Source organism: Lepeophtheirus salmonis, chromosome 8, assembly GCF_016086655.4.
Source record: "Lepeophtheirus salmonis chromosome 8, UVic_Lsal_1.4, whole genome shotgun sequence".
NCBI classification, from domain to species: domain Eukaryota; kingdom Metazoa; phylum Arthropoda; class Copepoda; order Siphonostomatoida; family Caligidae; genus Lepeophtheirus; species Lepeophtheirus salmonis.
Window position 1 is genome coordinate 20,707,389 of NC_052138.2, and position 18,945 is coordinate 20,726,333.

General features: G+C 29.2%; 1 protein-coding gene across 1 annotated transcript in view; it reads right to left on the minus strand.

The window, feature by feature from the left end:
* The window catches only part of LOC121123339 (limbic system-associated membrane protein), a 133,045-nt gene that overhangs the window by 20,968 nt on the left and 93,132 nt on the right, over positions 1–18,945 (minus strand). Inside the window, exons 6-7 of the mRNA XM_040718457.2 lie at positions 17,951–18,128; positions 4,046–4,170 (exon numbers count right to left, since the gene is read on the minus strand). Coding sequence (XP_040574391.1) covers positions 4,046–4,170; positions 17,951–18,128 — 303 coding nt within the window. The remainder of the gene's footprint in view (positions 1–4,045; positions 4,171–17,950; positions 18,129–18,945) is intronic.

Sequence of the window (18,945 nt, forward strand, 5' to 3'; positions counted from 1 at the left end):
CATTGCTCTGTTCTCTAACTATATATAGCTTACTATATGGCGACTAAATTTTTAGTCTTACAATACATCTCTTACTCGTGAGACGGCGCACGTGCTGGCCAGAATATCCTAATCTAAAGGTGTTATCTTTTTTGTCTTTTAGTGAGGCAATATTGTTACTCGCAAAAACTTTTTTTATAGATTATAGACAATTTAAGCAATTATTTATTAAAATTTGAAAAAAACAACGCACACACAAAAAGAAAAAAAAAATAGAAGCAACGAATTGCAAAAATATTATTTGATCTAGACGTCAAAATTGATTCTTGGATCATCATTGAATTTTCCTCATATAATGAGTTATTTTCAATGCTTTTGTTTTTTTATCAAGAAAAGAGGAAATTCAACATGGATTATGTGTTGAATAAAAGTATTCCATAAAATATATCGAAGAAATAATATATTCACAAGTCCATATGATACACAGTAAATGATAAATGTATTTGGCAAAGGATCTCATACCAAATTTGAATAGTAATCAAATACATATGAATCTCATTTGATTCGCTTTTCATATTACCAAAAAAAAAGAAATATATATAAATATTCTAAATGCATTCTAATTTAATTGTTCTGGTAACTATATTGTAATAAATCCTTATGAAATTCCCGAAAAATCATTTAAAAATAAGTACCTCTACCTCAAAAAAAAAGAAAGAAAAATAAGAAACCCCAAAATTTTCTTGTCTACCTATAGTGAAACTATAGGTAGATAAATTTATGAGTGTAATTAACTACATATTGTAAGTTATTTAAAAAACACAACATGTTTTTGATATACTTTTTTATAAAATGATATTTTAGTTTTTTCCCCTACTTCTTTAATAAACTCTCATTTTTCATTAAATTCACTAATGACCCCTGTTTATTAAATTGTTTTGCAACATCTTCTATTCACAGGCTCCACGCACCATTTTTGAAATTGGATAGCCAATAAGTGTAATTTAAACAACAAACACATATTTTATTACTGGTCTATAGTGTGTTACTATCGTTGTCATTTATTGGACATATTCTCATTTCAAAGCCTGTTCAGTGGAATTTTTTTATTAATTAATGAAATTTCCAGTTATTAGCTCAAAGCACTTATTATTATTATTTTTTTAAATTGGAGAGTCAATAACTGTAATTTAAACAAAAAACAAAACAAAAAACAAAACATTTTTTTACTTCTATATGTTAAAAAATGAACATATATGTACTTATAGTTAAGGGGTATAAAGAGGATAGTTAATACGATCCTTTTTAGCATATTTATCAGCTTTTAGTAATTATATTGATACGGTATTATTTTTTTTGCAAAGGTCTATTCTATATGCAACTTTTGGCACCAATTTTATATCGTCTGTAGTTGATGATACACTTGGATATGATATCAATTTTAGTGTTGTCAATTTTTAAACAGTTTACTCCAACTCTGGGGCACGTTGAAATATTAACAATCGATAACTAATCATTGAAAATTATAGTGTTTATAGGTATAATTGAAAAAAAAATATCTTATGATTTGATTTTGAGATCCTCTTAACATTTCGAAGCATTTAAAAAAGGAATGTTCAGATACTGACTGGTCTTTGCTCACAATAAATTTGAAAATAAAATATTAACCTTTTTAATAAAGGTCTCAATTTGCTTAATTAGAGTGTGTCACCTTTCTTCTCAGCTACTCTTTTAATTTCAAAACAAATTTCTTACTGAAAAATAAATTGATAAACCCAACTTCATTCTTAAGTTAATTAGAAATAGTTATCTATGTTAATAAAGCAAAATTTGTCTATTTGTCTGTCGATTCCTCATATGTGTATGATCACTTAATGTTATAGAATTGCTGACTTTTGTATAAAAAAATAACTTTGTAGTAATGAACCTTCAAAGTATCTCAGCGTGTTATAAAAAAAAGTTCATTTAGATGTGATTAAATCAAATTTGGGCGTATTTTTTTATGTTTTTCGACGCATAATAGCTCCGAGCAATGCCAGGTACTTTACGGGTACGGATAGTATTTTCATAAAATAAAAAGGGTAAATAAGAATTTGAAAATTATTTGAAATTTGAATATCAAAAAAATTATTTGAAATATGAATATAAAATTATTTGAAATTTAAATATGAAAAAAATTATTTGAAATTTGAATACGAAAAAATTTATTTTGTAGGCTGTAAATTAAGAAAATGTGTCATAGCTCAGGATTGGGTGTACTCACCACACTTAAATAGCTGTTGATAATGCTTCATTAATAGGTGGTTATTCCAGGAATGCGCTGAAACTTTGAAACTTGCTAGAAAATTAAAGAGTACCAAATTACCCGCGTACAAACTCGTCATTCTCTCCACTACATACTCATAGAGTTCGTCAGGTAAGTTTAGCTTATTTTGTAGAAAACTACCGTAAACTACCTAAGAAAACAAAAGGGTCCTACGAATAGGTAATATATATTGGATGAAGTCCACAATTAATTTTATTCTACTGTCTGGATAATCATCAGTGGAAAAATCTTATTTCCCACGTGCCAACAATCTCTGTCTATCACACATAGTAAATAAAAGATGGCGTCGGATAATTGCAGGTCACTTACACTTGAAAAAAAAAACAATTTTAAACAATTTTTGCAAGAAGTTTTTTTGTCACTGTGGCTTTCTCTTTTTAAATAGAACATAATTATCAGACGCTCTCTGTAAATTCATATGTATCTCTTTAATGTTCTTCTCATTAAAGAAGTAAAACAAAAATCAAGAAAACAAAACACAAAAAACAATAAGAAAGTTGATGTAGCGAAGAAGAAATTCCATTCAGAAGTTAACTTTTTGGCTAATCTTTATACCCATCTATTATCATTGATTTTGTATTATTGATATCAGCACTGTTGGATTCGAGTTATAACTATTGAGTTTGATTAAAGGCATCAGGCAAAGAAAATATTTTTTTATTATATTGATATGGTATATTGTTATCCATTGGGAAAAACTGTTTTAGAATTCCTTAGTTGTCATGGGGCAGGTTGAACACATTGGAGTCTTATTTGTCCTTTAGACCATAGTTTAGATACTTCCTGATAAGCATAAAAACATACTATGAAAGCCAAAATTAAGGGTGATATTATTTTTTCTAAAATTAACTACGAATTTATTTTGTAAATCCATGGATGTATAATTGTTGGAATATGTAATTATGACATAGACGGTCGAAAGCTTTTTCAAAATCTATTAAGAGTGATGCAAATTTTGTATAGGCTGACGAACAGTGATCTATTGCATCTTATATTGTCGCGGAATATCTACTAAGTATCTGCCGAAATGAAATCTTTCAGGTCAGAACAAATGATGTGGGGAAAATTTTTCTTATTCTTACATTTAAAATGACTGTCAGTATCTTGAAAGATGTATTTAGGAGAGAGATTGGACGGTAATCCTAGATGTCTTTAATATTTTTTCCTTTTTTTAGGATCAACCTCAAAATTTCTTCAATATTGAAATGAGATGGAACAGCGCTTTAGCTTTGGCATAGAAGCATGCTCTTAATATCATCAATTCGTTTATCCGCTAGAATGGTTACATCCGGGAGTGAAATAACTTTCAAATAACTAGAAAACTCTTTAGCTCTTTCAATTGTTGTAATTGAGTGAACGTTATAGGTCAAAAGATTAGACATAATAAATGTTAAAAACTATGCAATTTTTTTTTATCTGTATCCTAGTAAAGCCCCTGGAGCCTTTTCTCGATGGTGTTGAGTTTTAAAGTTTATCCTTAGTTTACCTCAGTGGGTTCATCAAGACATCTGTCATGGAGCAAGGTTGTCTGCATCCTCTTCTTTGACTCTATATAGCAGCAATTTATTTTCCTCTCCCAAAATCATATAATATGTAGGTGATGATAAGATAGGTTTTAACTCAGTAAGCCTATTTTACCTTACACTCTAATAAAATATAATCCCTAATTCACAAAATAGGCATAGCTTAAATTTAATCGGACCAATTTTAAATTAAATATAAAATAAAACTTTTACTTACAATGCGTCGATAGAGGAGTCGAACTTCAGTCAAAGGCTCTTGAGAAGACACTGTCCAGGTGAGATTGTAATTTGTGCTGTAGAGACTCTCTGGTGGGCTGCTTATTCGTGCTATATCTGGTTTGCCTGTCAAAATAGGGGGAAAAATTACATTTTAATTTGTTAAAATCCTTTTTTTTTTTTGTGTATAAAAAAGTTATTTTGACATTAGCATAAATAATATGCCTGTTTATAAAGAGATAATGCATTATATATGGATAAAACAATGTAGAATCTTGTACATATGGATATAAATACTGCATGTCATCCATAAAATCCCAAACACCAATCAAAATATAGAATCTTTCCTGGGACAAAAATGTATTTGAATTAAGAAATATTGAGAAGGAAAATATAAAAAAGTCATTCATATGTTTTTTTATGAATCCTTTTTGATTTATGAAAATATCTTGCCTCCCCCCTCTTTTATCAAACGCTTTATATATATATTGGAGTGACAATTCTTATGTAGTGAACATTAAATTGTAATTTTTTATGTAATAATTAAATAAATAATTTGAATTTGAGGGAAGTTTTCGATAAAATTTACATAATAAAACTACAAAAAGTCAACAAATTTTTGCCCCTGGATGGAGATGGTGAGTTTTGGATTGTTTTTATCTTTAAAAAAAAAAAATGAAAATAAGCTTTATAACAAAACATTTCTTATTTTGTGGCCTATAAAGAGTAGTATTTCATCTACTGTAAATAAACTTTGCTACCTTAATATATTTCAAATTGAAGCAACAAATCATAAATGATTTTAAATTATTATTACGATGCTCTTTTTGTATGAAATTTTATGTCCTCAATTTGCGACAAACTATAATTTTGGTAATTGTGATAAAAAAGGAGGAATTTATTTACTTTCATAGATATGGTAGATTTTTGTCATTTTTTTTTTTACTTACAAGCCATTTTCTCCTATTCAGAAAAATATTTACATCTTTAGAATAAAAAAACCAGTATCCCAAAACTTTATTTTATGTTTTTCTTCTTCTACTATTTAGATATTTCTAAGAGAAAAATAACTATGAATCACATGGATGTTTTAAAGAAATATTTTTCAAAAAAGTACTTTGTAGGCTACTAAAAGATACATTTTGGAATATTAAGGTCATTTTCATATTTTTCGGAGTTAAAGTAATCAAGAACACACCATTTTAATTAAGGGGCGAAAATTTGTAGGATAAAACGAAAAGAAATGCGCCTTACATTTAATAGCTTCTACATTATTTATCTTTCAAATATCCTTACAAAACAATGGTAAAATTACATTTTTGAGGAAAATTTGTTAAAATACTTTTTTAGTTTATTTACACAACTAAAAAAAGTTAGATAATCATAAAAAATATTTCTTATTTATTTGGATGATAATCAAAGAGGAAGAATAAACTTTCCAAAAAATCGTTGATTTTCTCCTCTTTAAAGGGGAATTGCGACATCTTAATGCTTATTTTTTGATTAATAGACTAATTTTCATAACAAAATAAACAAATTTGGAGATAGCACTAACTTCAAATTTACAATTTAATGTTCACTTCCCTTCTATTGTCACACTAAAATATATTTATTTATAAACAAGAATACATTAATCAATACTTCCATGATACGGAACAAAATTGGATGTTTTCTTTTGTACATTCAGGGGGTTGTCAGAAAATTCCAGAATGAAATGGTACTCATAAAAATTATAATAATAATAAAGAAAGATAGCCTGACAATTTTAGAGCACACATATATATTGTGTTTTGGATCACCCACTCCATTTCTTGTAGTTCTTGAGTGAAATAAAAATATAAAAATAAGAAAGAAAGAAAAGATAACGAAAAAGTTTTTTCAGATTAAATCTCTTGATGTCCAAAATTGATTCTAAAACACTTTTCAAAAGTTATTCTACTTCCTCTAAGGAAAAATGGCTTTGTTACAGAATCGCTACCACATCAATTTATACAAATAAGTTAAACCATAAAGATGAAGGTGTAAATTGCACATTCTGTAGTGATGAACTAAAAAACCTCTATTCACATTCTCTTTGAATGCGCTAAGATTGATCCATTTATTAGAATGCATTGATCAAAAAATAAAAGATAATCTACAAGTCAGGACCTATAAAGCATATGAGGTCCTAGGTCCTTTGATTTTTAAATACCTAACATGTGTTAATAGACAGAACACGTGGCAAAATCAAACTTGTTTAGTTTGTAGATCCTTTCAATTAAGTATGATTAAATCTTAAATTATTAAAAGTAAGGGATAAAATTGATTTTTATTTTCTTCATATCTTGTTTTTCTATTTTGTTCTTTGACACAATAGACAAATTCAGATATGTTTAGTGACTGTATTTTAGTAAGTTATATTTTTTTTTGTTATTCAAGATTTTTTTTTGTCACGATTAAGAATAACAATATGTTTATTAGCAGCCATCATGCCATTTTCTTAGATTGCTGGAAACATCCATGAGAGGAGGGGAAAAATTAAGTCCTAATTCGTATCAAGCAAGGACATAGGTAGGCATGCCCCATTTTTCGATCCCCAATTCTACTCTGAGTCCAACAGGGCCTTAAAATCAAACCTCCTCAACAAATTCTCTGCGTGACTTTCTCTCATTTCTGAAAGGACAACCTCTTAGTTACAATTAGTAATCAGATTTAATGTTTTCAAAAATAAAAGAATAATGATAACAGCTTAAAAATAAAATAATAAGTGCTCAAGTTCCCGAAATAAAAATAGAACACTAAAAATGCTTAGGATTTACAACCATAGCCATGACCCATATTTTGCGGCCCCCGTACCTGTGTATTAAAGGATGCTAATTGATATGTACGTATTCAGTGCAAAATATTAACAATTGTATAAAATAAGTAAAAATATATCAGGTGTATTGTAAATACTCGTATTTTCAAAAGCTGTCGTTCTTATTCTTTTATTCTTGAGGTGAGAAATCTTAGTATTTTATCTAATTATGAGTGTCCTCATGTGGAAGAGTTACAAGTGTAATTCTTCATTGGACTCGGAGTAGAATCGAGGATTGCCATTGAAGTAATTCCCTCCATTTTCTTACTCGATACGGAGCGGGGTTTGTGCTTATTTTCTTCATTTTACTACTGCTTTCAACTAATATAATGAAAAGTCATGACAGCTAAGCTTCTTTAACCCCAAAAATTCTTCAAATTGTCAGAATTACAATGTAAATTTCGTTTTTTTTTCATTTTTGAAACCGACAGTTCATATATTTTACAAGTGTACGTATATGTATCTACAATGTATAACTATTATCCTCAACATTAATGTGACAATATGCTGGCTTTTATGATGAAAGAAGGAAATATAAGGAGAAGGAATGCCAAGGCATTAAAAGCCATTACTCCACTTAAGTATTCAAGTCATTGACTTGACATCAAAACCCTAATACATTTTGTACTTCTTTATAATGATGAGGGCGGAAATTATTTATAAAATGCAGCATTGGGAAAAGGAATAAAACCCTCATTGTCATTTGCATTATTCTTTTTGAACTAATTTATTTAACAGGTTGGTCTTAATCGAAGGATACGAGTATTACTCCATGAGTGTGAAGTTATATATATTAAATTGATAAAACAAAGTTATAGATTGAAATATTGTGCATTTTCTTATTTAAATTTGATACTTTGTAAGCTGCGTTTCCTCACAAACACCAAAATTTACAATACATTTTGTTGTGAGCTGTTAATTACTTTGTCTTACTTGATAAAGTATGTTGAAAGTTTTCTAAAAAGTGGCAAAATGCGCCTATTTGCATGAGAGGAATATTTGCCTCACTAATGTATTTTCCCTTACGCAAGATGTCGCTTTTAGGACACTACAAATGACGTAGCTTCAATATTTTTTTACAATTTTCTCTTATGAGGTATGGAACTTTTTCTTACTTTCACTGAATTCACATTGTTAATTCAGTTAAAATGATGAATTCTTGGAGGACGCATCCTTAGATATAGAGTAATAATCAAGTATACTCGATACCCCTAGTTGACAAAAGGTTATTGTGCAGCCAACTTTATTTTGACAAATATTGAATACATGGTCTTCGTTCCAAACAAAATATACAGTCAAGCTCGTCTTTTCACTGAAGTATACTTAAAAAAAATAAAAAAATAAAATCGGTATATATGTAAACAAAAAAAGACCATGTGAATTTATGACTTTAATCCTATAATTTTATAAAATATAGTAATAAAATAATTTATGATCAAAATATGCTCAAAAACGGAGAAGAAACAAATTGAATATAAACGTACGTGTTCTAATCACAAGCTGTCTGTAAAACAATTGATATTTGAGTGCATTCAGTTGTGTAAATTTAATGCATGTTGTCTCATATCTGTGACTGTACCGGATGTTTCTAAGCATGTATGACCAATCGCCATTGTACTTACTGGTTTAGTCTTTAGACACACTTGTAGTGTTGTAACATGAGTAGACTCACAAGTGTACTTATTTCGCTTGAACCAGTGATTGTTTTAGGTAAGTAAAAAGATATAAATAGTCTAAAGACTGTTAGTAGTGTTATAGATAATGTCGGAATTGAATATATACATTTTGAAATTGAGAATCTTTATTAGAGTCAGCAACTGAATCGGTATCGGGATTTTTTTGGAATCGTTCTTCACTAGTTTTTGTTATAAATTGTATATCGTATTGAAAAATAGTTTGACATCTTTTGAAATGCGAATAAGTACTTTGAGTCCTAGCTCAAGTACATATATTCAAATTTATATACATCATCTTTTTGGTAATTTCTAAATAGCCTTCATTTCACAAAAGATGAATGATTTATGAAGAGCGTTAAGCATGATGAATAAATCCTAACAAATTTTCTACAACTAAAAATGATACTAAATGATAATTTTGTTTTGATTTGAACAAACTTTTTTATTTTCCATACATGTTATCATTATAATTTAATTATTGAAGAGAAAACATCTAAGTATAAAGACATAACTAATGCTTGAGCTCATGAAAGATAGAAAGTAACAATAAGGAGTACGAAGTGTAACCCCTTGTTGGGCTTGGAATAACATTGAGGATCTGCATTAGAGTAATTCCAGCTTCTACTAGTAAATCCTTGCTATGTACGGAGTGGATTTGTGTTTATTTCCTTCATTTGACGCCTGTTTGCAACTGATCTAATGAAACATCATGACAGCTAAGCTGCTCTCCTCTCATATAATCTTCAAATTCTCAGGATTACCACATTAATTTTTGTTTTCTTTTGTTCTTAACTACAAGCAAAATGTATTTATGTATCACTGCGTATACGTGTACACACACAATATATGTGGAAATTCGCCTTAAAACATATTTTATATATGGCAATAGGTTAAAGAATATGAAAGTTAAAGGTTGCACTTTTTTTGTAATTGAAATCTAAAGATGATTTTTTATTGTTGAGAGTGACTCTGAGGATTTGTTATGGATTTACAAGTCTCAGTTGGACTCGGAGTGGAATTGAAGATACACATCAAAGTAATTCTTGCCTATATCATTGTTAGATACGGAGTGCGTTTATGTTTATTTTTCTCATCTCATAGCTGTTCGGAGCAAATTTAAGGAAACGTATTAACAGCTAAGCTGCTCAAATTGTCAGGATGCCCACGTTCATTTTCAGCTTTTTTATTTTTTACATGTCGGTAGGATGTATATTTTCAACGTATGCTTGTACATATCATATACAATATATGTTCAAAAAGGAAGGTACTTTTGGTATAATCGATTTTTTAATTTTTTACTCTTAGTACACTCGCCACGAACATATATTTACTGTTTCAGCTATATAGAATGTTCAACTTGTTTGTGAGAGGCATAACAGATAAAAGTATTTTGCGTGTTCTGCGATTTTTTGCTATATCGAAAAACATGGATCAAAGAAGTTGCATCAAACTTTGTGTAAAAATGCAATTAAGTGCTCCAAAACTCTTGAAATATTGACAGTGACATGTGGTAAAACTGTTTTATGTAACAAATGTTTTTAAGTGGTACAAACTCTTCCAAGATGACCGGGAAGATAACAATGACAAGCCTCACTCAGGCCACCAAAGCATGTCAACAACAGATGAAAACGTTGAAGCTGTGAAGAAAATTGTTTTTGAAACCAGTTGAAACACTATCAAAGAAGTTTCTCAGATATTGAAATATCGGCTGGCTTGTTTTTATAATTTTTTTGAGCGTTTTAGGCATGAGATGAATGGCAGCGATGTTTGTTCCGTTACTGCTTAGTTTTTACTAAAATAATTGTCGATATTTTTGGGCAAAAACAACACCGCAATCAATCCACAGCCACTATATTTACTGGATTAGGCACCATGTTACTTTTTCTTGTTCCCAAAATTAAAGAGACCTATGAAAGATGGGAGATTTGCAACGGTTGAGGAAATACAGACTGCATCACTGGAAAGCTCAATGCTCTACCGAAAATTGTTTATAAGAAGGGTTTGGAGGTTTGGTAAATACCTTGGCATAAGTCTATTGTATCTGAGGGGAATAACTTTGAAGTATACAAGATAAATATTAATGAATAAATAAATATTTTTTCCTAAAAATACAAAGTCACCTTATTTTTGAGCACACCTTATATTTATATATAAAACTCCATAATTTGTTTTCTTTTTACTCAGCACGAATAGTTTCATAGGAAAATATATACATTGTATATACAACATACTTGAGATTTGTTCAACTCTAAGAGTGACTCAGATAACAGGATACACATTTCCCTTTACAAAGTTATTACTTTGTAATCCTATTATATATATGACCACAACTCTTTCTATGTTATGCCCATTTAGGCCCAACTTACAATGTACAGTAATATAATAATAATATATTTACATTCATAGCCAAGCCATAATTCCTCTTTTATAATATATTTATAATGATTCTATGAATGCTCCTTTCATTCATAGAACCAACCAGAACAATGAAAGGTTCTGGTAGTATGTACTATTATTATTGTGATAAAAATGAAAATAGCTCTGTAGTCTTCTTCTATTATATTTGAAAAAAGACGAAGAATAATGAAGAGATAGAGAGTTGAATAATAATAAGAAATGAAAAATGGAACCCTTAAATTTTCTTTTTCCACGAAAGACATTTTCATTTATTTTGTTATCAGATCCGTACAAACAAATAGACGCAAAAATTTATTTCTTCATACCGTGTGATGTGAATATTGGCCAAATTGAGGTCAGCGTTCAAAAAACCCCTGAGAGAATGTCATACAAAATATGATCACTTTAAAAGACGACATATCTGCTGATAGAGATAACTATAAACAGTGAGTAGCATTTTAGTCATATTAAAAAAATAAACTTAAACTCGATATGGTAACCTTGACAATTTGAAAGATGCTTTGGTGGATAGCAGCCTAGCTGTCATGACGTCTCATTAGATCATCTATAAGCAGCTGTTATGAGGGAAAATAGGAAGTTAACAAGGTTATTGGCAAGTATTACTCAGATAATACACAAAAAAGAATGAAATAAATAAATAGGCTATGCACGTAAAGGCTTATTCATTAGTGTTTATACTTCATTTGAGACCAAATCTAATATCATTGTACCAGAATTACTCCATCTGACCTACGAATTGTCTTTGAAGTATAAATATACATAATTTTCATTTCCTTCTCTTGGAGCGACCGAGAATCGAACCTACGAATATTGAAATTAATTTCAAAAGAAAAAATAGCAATCAGTTCCAGTTCAGCTCATATACTAGGTACATGTTAATTTATATCTGTAAACTTTAAATGTATGTTATATATATATTTGCAATCCATTGAATTGGCTCTCAAACTTTTTTTTATTTATTTAAGCTCGTTTTGGAACAATAGATTTATTTTTTACTTTAGAATGTTATCTACAACACATATCTTATTTAAGAGTAATATTTGTTGGTTGAATTGAACCACTGTTTTATAAGATATGTTCAAATATAAATAAATCTAATAGAGGAAATTAGTGAGTTGATGAGTTAAAATCAATCTTAAACACCTATAGAGATAACTGAGATGAATACTTGCTATAATATTTAGCTTAAAATAGAAAAGCTAAGAGGAAGGATTAGTTCAAAATTCTCAAAAATTAAACATATGTTTAAAAAATCGATGACCAAATTGGATATGCCTGGTGTCTTACATATGACAATATTTGTTTAATGGAGGACTTTGATAACTTAAAATGGTATATCACTGTTTCAATTGTTGTTGCAATAAAAATATATAAGATGTGTATCTATTGAAAATTTGATACACACCAAATTTCTTTCTATAATTGCAAACTAATAGATTCCATTACTATTCTTGTATGCAAGAGTGAGAATAATACAATAACCAAAGTATACATCACGGCAACAACTTAATTGTCTAAAGGATAGCGTTTGTCTATCTCTAGGTTTAGGTATTTTAAGTTTGAGTCAATTTTTGAGTAATAAATATGAACAACTGAAGCCCATATGAATTACTTTATATGTATATGTAATCATATAATATGTTTATTTGGAATTATGAAACCAAAAAGGTATCGTATTCATAATTGGGTAATATGATACAAGAACACATTGTTTCCTATAATTAATGTTTTTTTGGAGGTTTTAAATTCTTTATTTTTTTTGTAATTGGGTACTTTGAATTTAACTATATGTATTTAAGCTATACATCAAAATCTTATGCTTTTACGATTTTACTTTACTTTGCAAAGTTGGAAATCCTTTTAAAATTTTTGTTTTTTAAGAACAACATACTAAACAATTTGACAATCTACCAATGAGTAGAGCTATGAAAAAGAACCAATCCAACCCAGTGTCGATCATCCAAAAATAGCTTGGTATAGGACCTTAAAATGGGACCCAAAATCGGTTCTGTTTTGTCCTTGTAAACAATCTTTATAAGACGTTCCAAATTTAAAAGTATCCTCTCAAAGGCATTATATTATTTTAAAGAACCTCAAATTAACAATTGAATGATTTTAATAAAACTTTAACCATGCTTTTTAATCATAAAAATGATTATCAAAATATTTTCTGTTTTATCCCAAAAACTAAGAAAGTGAAAAATGTCCGATTCATCTTTTTATATGATATTAACAATCAACATACATTCTAATATTTCTTGGTGTATATGGGTAAGTTGTGGGTTTCAAATCTATGTAATAAGTTGATATATTCAAAAATATTAACTATAATGTAGTAGCTTCATTAGATTTTTTGAGACTTATTTTGCCACATTCAAATAAACTTTAGGAATTTTGATTTTTTTCGATGTGATTATAAATTTAATACTTTTTGGATTTTATGCTTGTTTGTATAAAAATCAGCTAGCCTTTTAGATTGCTCTTTCACTAGATAAAGGCACCAAAAAGAGGTGAAGTATACAAATGTAATCTAGATACAATTTTGAGAAATGTATAATATTGCAATTGAATTATAACAACAAGAATAAAAGAGACCATAATAAGAGTTGGATAATTGTTTTTAATATGACGAAATAACTGATGAGTCTCTAAAGGACTCACTGACAAAACAATCAGAAACAGTGCTCCCTATGTACACGATCGATGCTACACGCTAAATGACTGGGATTAATACTACTACATTGTAATTTCTTAGATCAAAAATATGAATATAATATATTTTCCATCATTCAAATATCCTTATATTATTTTTTACTCGCTAGATGACTCATAAGTTGAAATATTGTTACTTTTTAAAGTGTTTCTCACAACAAATGGGGATATTTGTTTTTTCAAACGACCAGATGTTTCTCTCAATTCTATCAAATTGTATCAACTCACTACTAAATACTCAAATTGTATACCATGCCCACATAATTGAAATCCCCAAATTCCCTTAATGGGACATTCTTTTAAATTGAAGGAAGTATGAGTTGATGTTATTATAAATACCCAAAAATTTGATTTTCTTATTATATTGACGAATTGTTTTTAGTTTAACAAAAGTAAATTTGAGCAATCATCATTTTACATACAATTTTCTTTTGGTACTTCGAGGTCTGGATATTCATTCATGTGTTAGGCAATGTTATAAGTATGAGATCCACAGTTTTAGACGAAATATAATTTAATAAAAAAAACCAAATGTTTAATTTCGTAAGAATATATCCTCATATTACTATGATATTCCTAACCACTAGCTGTATATCGTTTTTCCTCCTCCTTCCAAGATATATAGCAATAAGATAGGCATAGTAGCATTTTAATGTATCAAAAAGGTCATCTATGTATTAAAAAATTCTGCAGTGTGAAAAAATAATAGCCCATAAATACATATATAGTCAATCTCACAAAAATAAATGTTTATGGGTCTTGCTTCATTCTAAAGATAGAAAAATTATATACATGTAGAAGGGACATTGTTTTTTTGTTTTTTTTTGATGTGGGAAAAAGAATTTAGAGAAGGGAAAAATTTACTATGCAAAATCATATAATTATATCATATGTACATAAAAATCTATGTACATTCACTTACAAAAGACTTTGTAAAACATATCTGTGCTGTTTTGCTATAATTTCAAATTGTGAAATACAAAATTTTGATGTTCCATATACATACTATAAAGTAAATAAATATAACAGCAAAATATTTCATCATTTCTTATAAATTGTATTAAAAGATAAGGGGAAACATCAAGTAGTATATGAATATATTATTATATACATTAGAGTGGTTCTAAAGTCAAACTCGTCGTTAGCCTGACCACAAAACTCTTCCAGGGGATTACCACATCTATCAAGCGTCTACATGAAATTTATTTTTAAAAAGAGGTTCTGTGATTTATAATCTTTATTGTTTGAGGGAGAGAAAATGCAGCGTTAGTTATTTTTGTTCTTCAAAATATTTAATTTATTATGGCATTGATTACATGATGGATGTGGTAACTCACCTTTAATTGACTCCTTCAAAATCTTGGAGAGGTGAACACCTCTCCATTCTTTTCCATAAACAATTCCACTTACACAATTAAAAAAATGTTCAAAGCATGCCCAAGAAAGAAGGAGTGGCTTTTCTAGTTGACAATCTCAACAGGCTTTATTATTTTTCTAAGCTGTTTGTATTTTTATTTTTTTCTTCAGAAGTGAACAGCTTTGTATAAAGTAATAACCAGTGCATGCGCTTATTAAAAACAGAGAGTAACGATGAGGCTTTTACATAGGAGTTATAAGTGTAAGTCATAGTGATGTGTCAGTTCTCATTTATTCGGTTCATTCAAGTCTGAGGACCAGTACCATCCGTCCTTGGTACTGTCAGTACTAGATTTAAAGAAGAAAAAGTTAAGTGACGTCATCAAATACTGCACTTTATATATATTTTTAGGACTGATATGCAGGACTTGGACTGAACTACGGCGAACTGCAGTCTTCAGTCCTAAACAAGGACCAACTCAACTCTTTACTTATCAAAAGTACGGAATGGTACATTAAAATCTGAACACTTTCAGTTTTAAACTGTAAAAAGATATAACTTAATAATGAACGATAGAATTTCAACAAAATAAATACTATTAAGGGATGTGTGTCTGAACTCTATTAATCATTAATATAGCCTCCCTTAGCGGCAATTTAGGCTTCCAAGTTGGCGGTGGTAGGCCTGGCACCCACTCTTGTTGAAGTCCTCTATCATGGCATCTAAGTGCTGTCTAAAAGTTGCTTTGATGGCCTTAGTTTTTGGATGACGGACACTATATCAAATATACGGTATCAAAAGTGGCCTCTCCCCCCTCACAAGTTTATTTCTATCCACTTATTGATAGCTCTTCGGACATTCCGGTATGAAAGCACGATATCTCGTGCAAGGGCCTTCATGGACATGATATAATTGACCTGGATTTTTTCTTTAACTCTTTCGAGACCAGTTTGGCCTATTGACAGTTACATTCTTGCTCTCCAACGTTTTGGACTTGCTGACAGCGTGGTGGTAGTCCTGGAGACACCAAACTGCTTGGAGACTTTCTTCAGGGGGATTCATTCGGCAATGAGTGCATGAATGGAAATTCATCGATCACATTCAAGTGTCATTGTCTCAACTTGTTTTTCCTTCCTCTCACGGCTGCTTTCAGCTGATATAATAAAACATCATGACACCTTAGCAGCTCTTTGCTAAATATTCTATACTTTGTTAGGATTACTATGTTCATTTTCGGTTTCTTTTATTTTTATATAACGACGGGACATATTTTATACATAACTGACCATTACATAATTTAGGATATCATCTCTAAAGTTATTATCATACTTTAGACGACGCAAAAAGGGGTATCCTATACTTATTGGTTCAGAAAAATTGCTTTCTTGGAGTTTGGACCTCTTAAAAACATTTGACGATGAGGAGCTTAGTCGATCTCGAGATTATTTTTTTAATAATAATACGGAAACTCAACTTCTCTTCTGTTTCATATTTTAAATATTAATAATAATTATTTAAGTGACATAGTTTCTTCTCAAGTATTTCTAAACCTATTAAATAGTTTTTTGAAACCTTTTATGTTTCCAATGATATTCTATATTATTTTTATATGAATATATTGCTATTTATTTAAAATAAAAAGAAATAAAAAGTTAGAGGTACTTTGATGCATGTATAGAGGTTGCACATTGATCTTTAAGTTTCTAAATTTTGTAGTTTTGTTGAGATAATAGGGGTTTCATATCAAAATAGTCAATATAAGTCCAAATAGAGCTATGTATAGAAAATAACTATTTTATATAAATTAACAATATTTCAAAAGTTTTATATATTGTCCTCCTAAATATTATTTTTTCATAAATAAGAAATAATAAATTATTGCCAAATCGTGTTCCGTAAGAATTTTCCTATAATTTTGTATAATGTTCTCTTTTAATTCGTTTTATTTATTGAATATATTCTTCATCACATCCACTTGTCATTAAAGGCTTAAATGGATTAAACGTAGTGGAGTACATTAAAAAATCAAAAAAATCAGAGATAGTACTAACCCTATATTAACCTCATGTATTTATAATATTGTCCCCAAACATTTCGTACAAAAAAAAAAAAAAAAAAAAAAAAAAAAAAGAGCCAATCTAATGTACATTTATTTCTATATCGTAATGGTAGAAGAAGACATCAACTCATTTGACAGAAAAAAATTCGAATATTTCTTTTTTTTCAAACCACAGTTTCAAACTCAATTAAAATTTTTGTGAATGAGTATTAAAATTATTTTATTAGAAAAATGAGGAAAAGTCCGTTAGGACACCCTCATCTCATAAAATTAAAAGAAAAAAAAAACATTAATTAACACTTCCACATAAATATATATAACAACTTTCATTTATATACAATACTAAATCCATCATCTTTTTAATACATATATTATATATTGTAGAGAGCAATACATTCTAATTTAAATGTTAATTCAATCTTCTAAAGAGACACTATAAATTAAATTAATTATTATTATTACTTCAAAATATATATAATAATAATATATGTTCAATACACTCACATATGCAACGTTTATGAGTACATCTTATAATAATCTTTTTATATATTTTAATACATTTTTTATTTAACATGTTCTCTTCATATTTTTTCTCTTTACAAAAGTTTCTTTGTTGAAAAAATATTATTTGAATTAAAATAAGTTAAAGTTTTCTGGGGAAATGAGTATTAAAAAAATTATATACATATATAAAAGAATGATTTAGCTTCTTAAAATAAAAGAGGTTATTTAATCCTCACCTCTCCGTCTCTGTGTTCATATACACGCATATATAAATTTTTTTACATATCATGAAACAATGATGTGCTATAAATTTATGGCCCTAAAGTATTTTAAGCTCTACTTACCACTTAATTCGATATGATCCTTTGCAGTTCCATAAATATTCTCTGCTTGACATGAATAGTTTCCAAAGTCCATATTTGGATTGATGAATCGTATGCGAAGAACTGCTAGAGTGTCATGCTCTTCTGTGCGATGTTTGGAGTCTGAGTTGATGCGTCGGCCATCCAGGAACCAAGTGATCTATAGAGAAATAGATATTAATTTGTGAAAGCATTTGATAAAAATTGAGTCACTTCAACTCAAAAATAATTTTAAACACAAATCAAGACAATGAGAAAATTCATAAATTTTCACTCTCCACTATTTCATTGACTTATTTAGGCCAAAAATGGATTGAGATACCTATGAATACAACCTAAGTATTAAAATTTGTTTTGATAGATGAGTCTTTGTGGTGCTCCGATATAGTGTTTCTAATATAATCTATTACATATTTGACTGATATTTTTATGATCTTTAGTTGTAATTTGTGACAAAGATTTAAGATAGTTTAATTGAAAATAAAAATGTAGTTCAGTTTGTTTTTTAGTGTTGACGAGTTACAATGGTTTTAGTACTTTAGATTTGACCTTGATTTTGTAGTACGTACTAAGTTAAAACAAGTTGAAAGCAAAATTAAGTTTATTTCCTGTGAATTATAAGTGAAATTGACATTTTTTTACTCAATAAGGCCTCCCTCATCCTCAATGACAGGCTCTGCTCTCTTCTTGAAGGCTGAACAAATCTTACGGAGGATTTCTTCTAACAAATCACCCCATGTAGTCTTGATGGCAGACTCCAAAGAACTAACAAACTTGTGGGGCATGTTGCAGGGAGCCCGCTCGACCTTAGCCGGGATGGAATAATCTAAAGGATTCAAATCGGAGGAACTGGGAGGCCATGCGTAAGAATCTTGGGTCTAGACAACCTCTTCCTGTAATAATGAGCCATTTCTTCGTCCTTGCTCTTGCTCCTAAATTATCTTTAATGATCTTTAGGGTTATGCTCATATTCATCG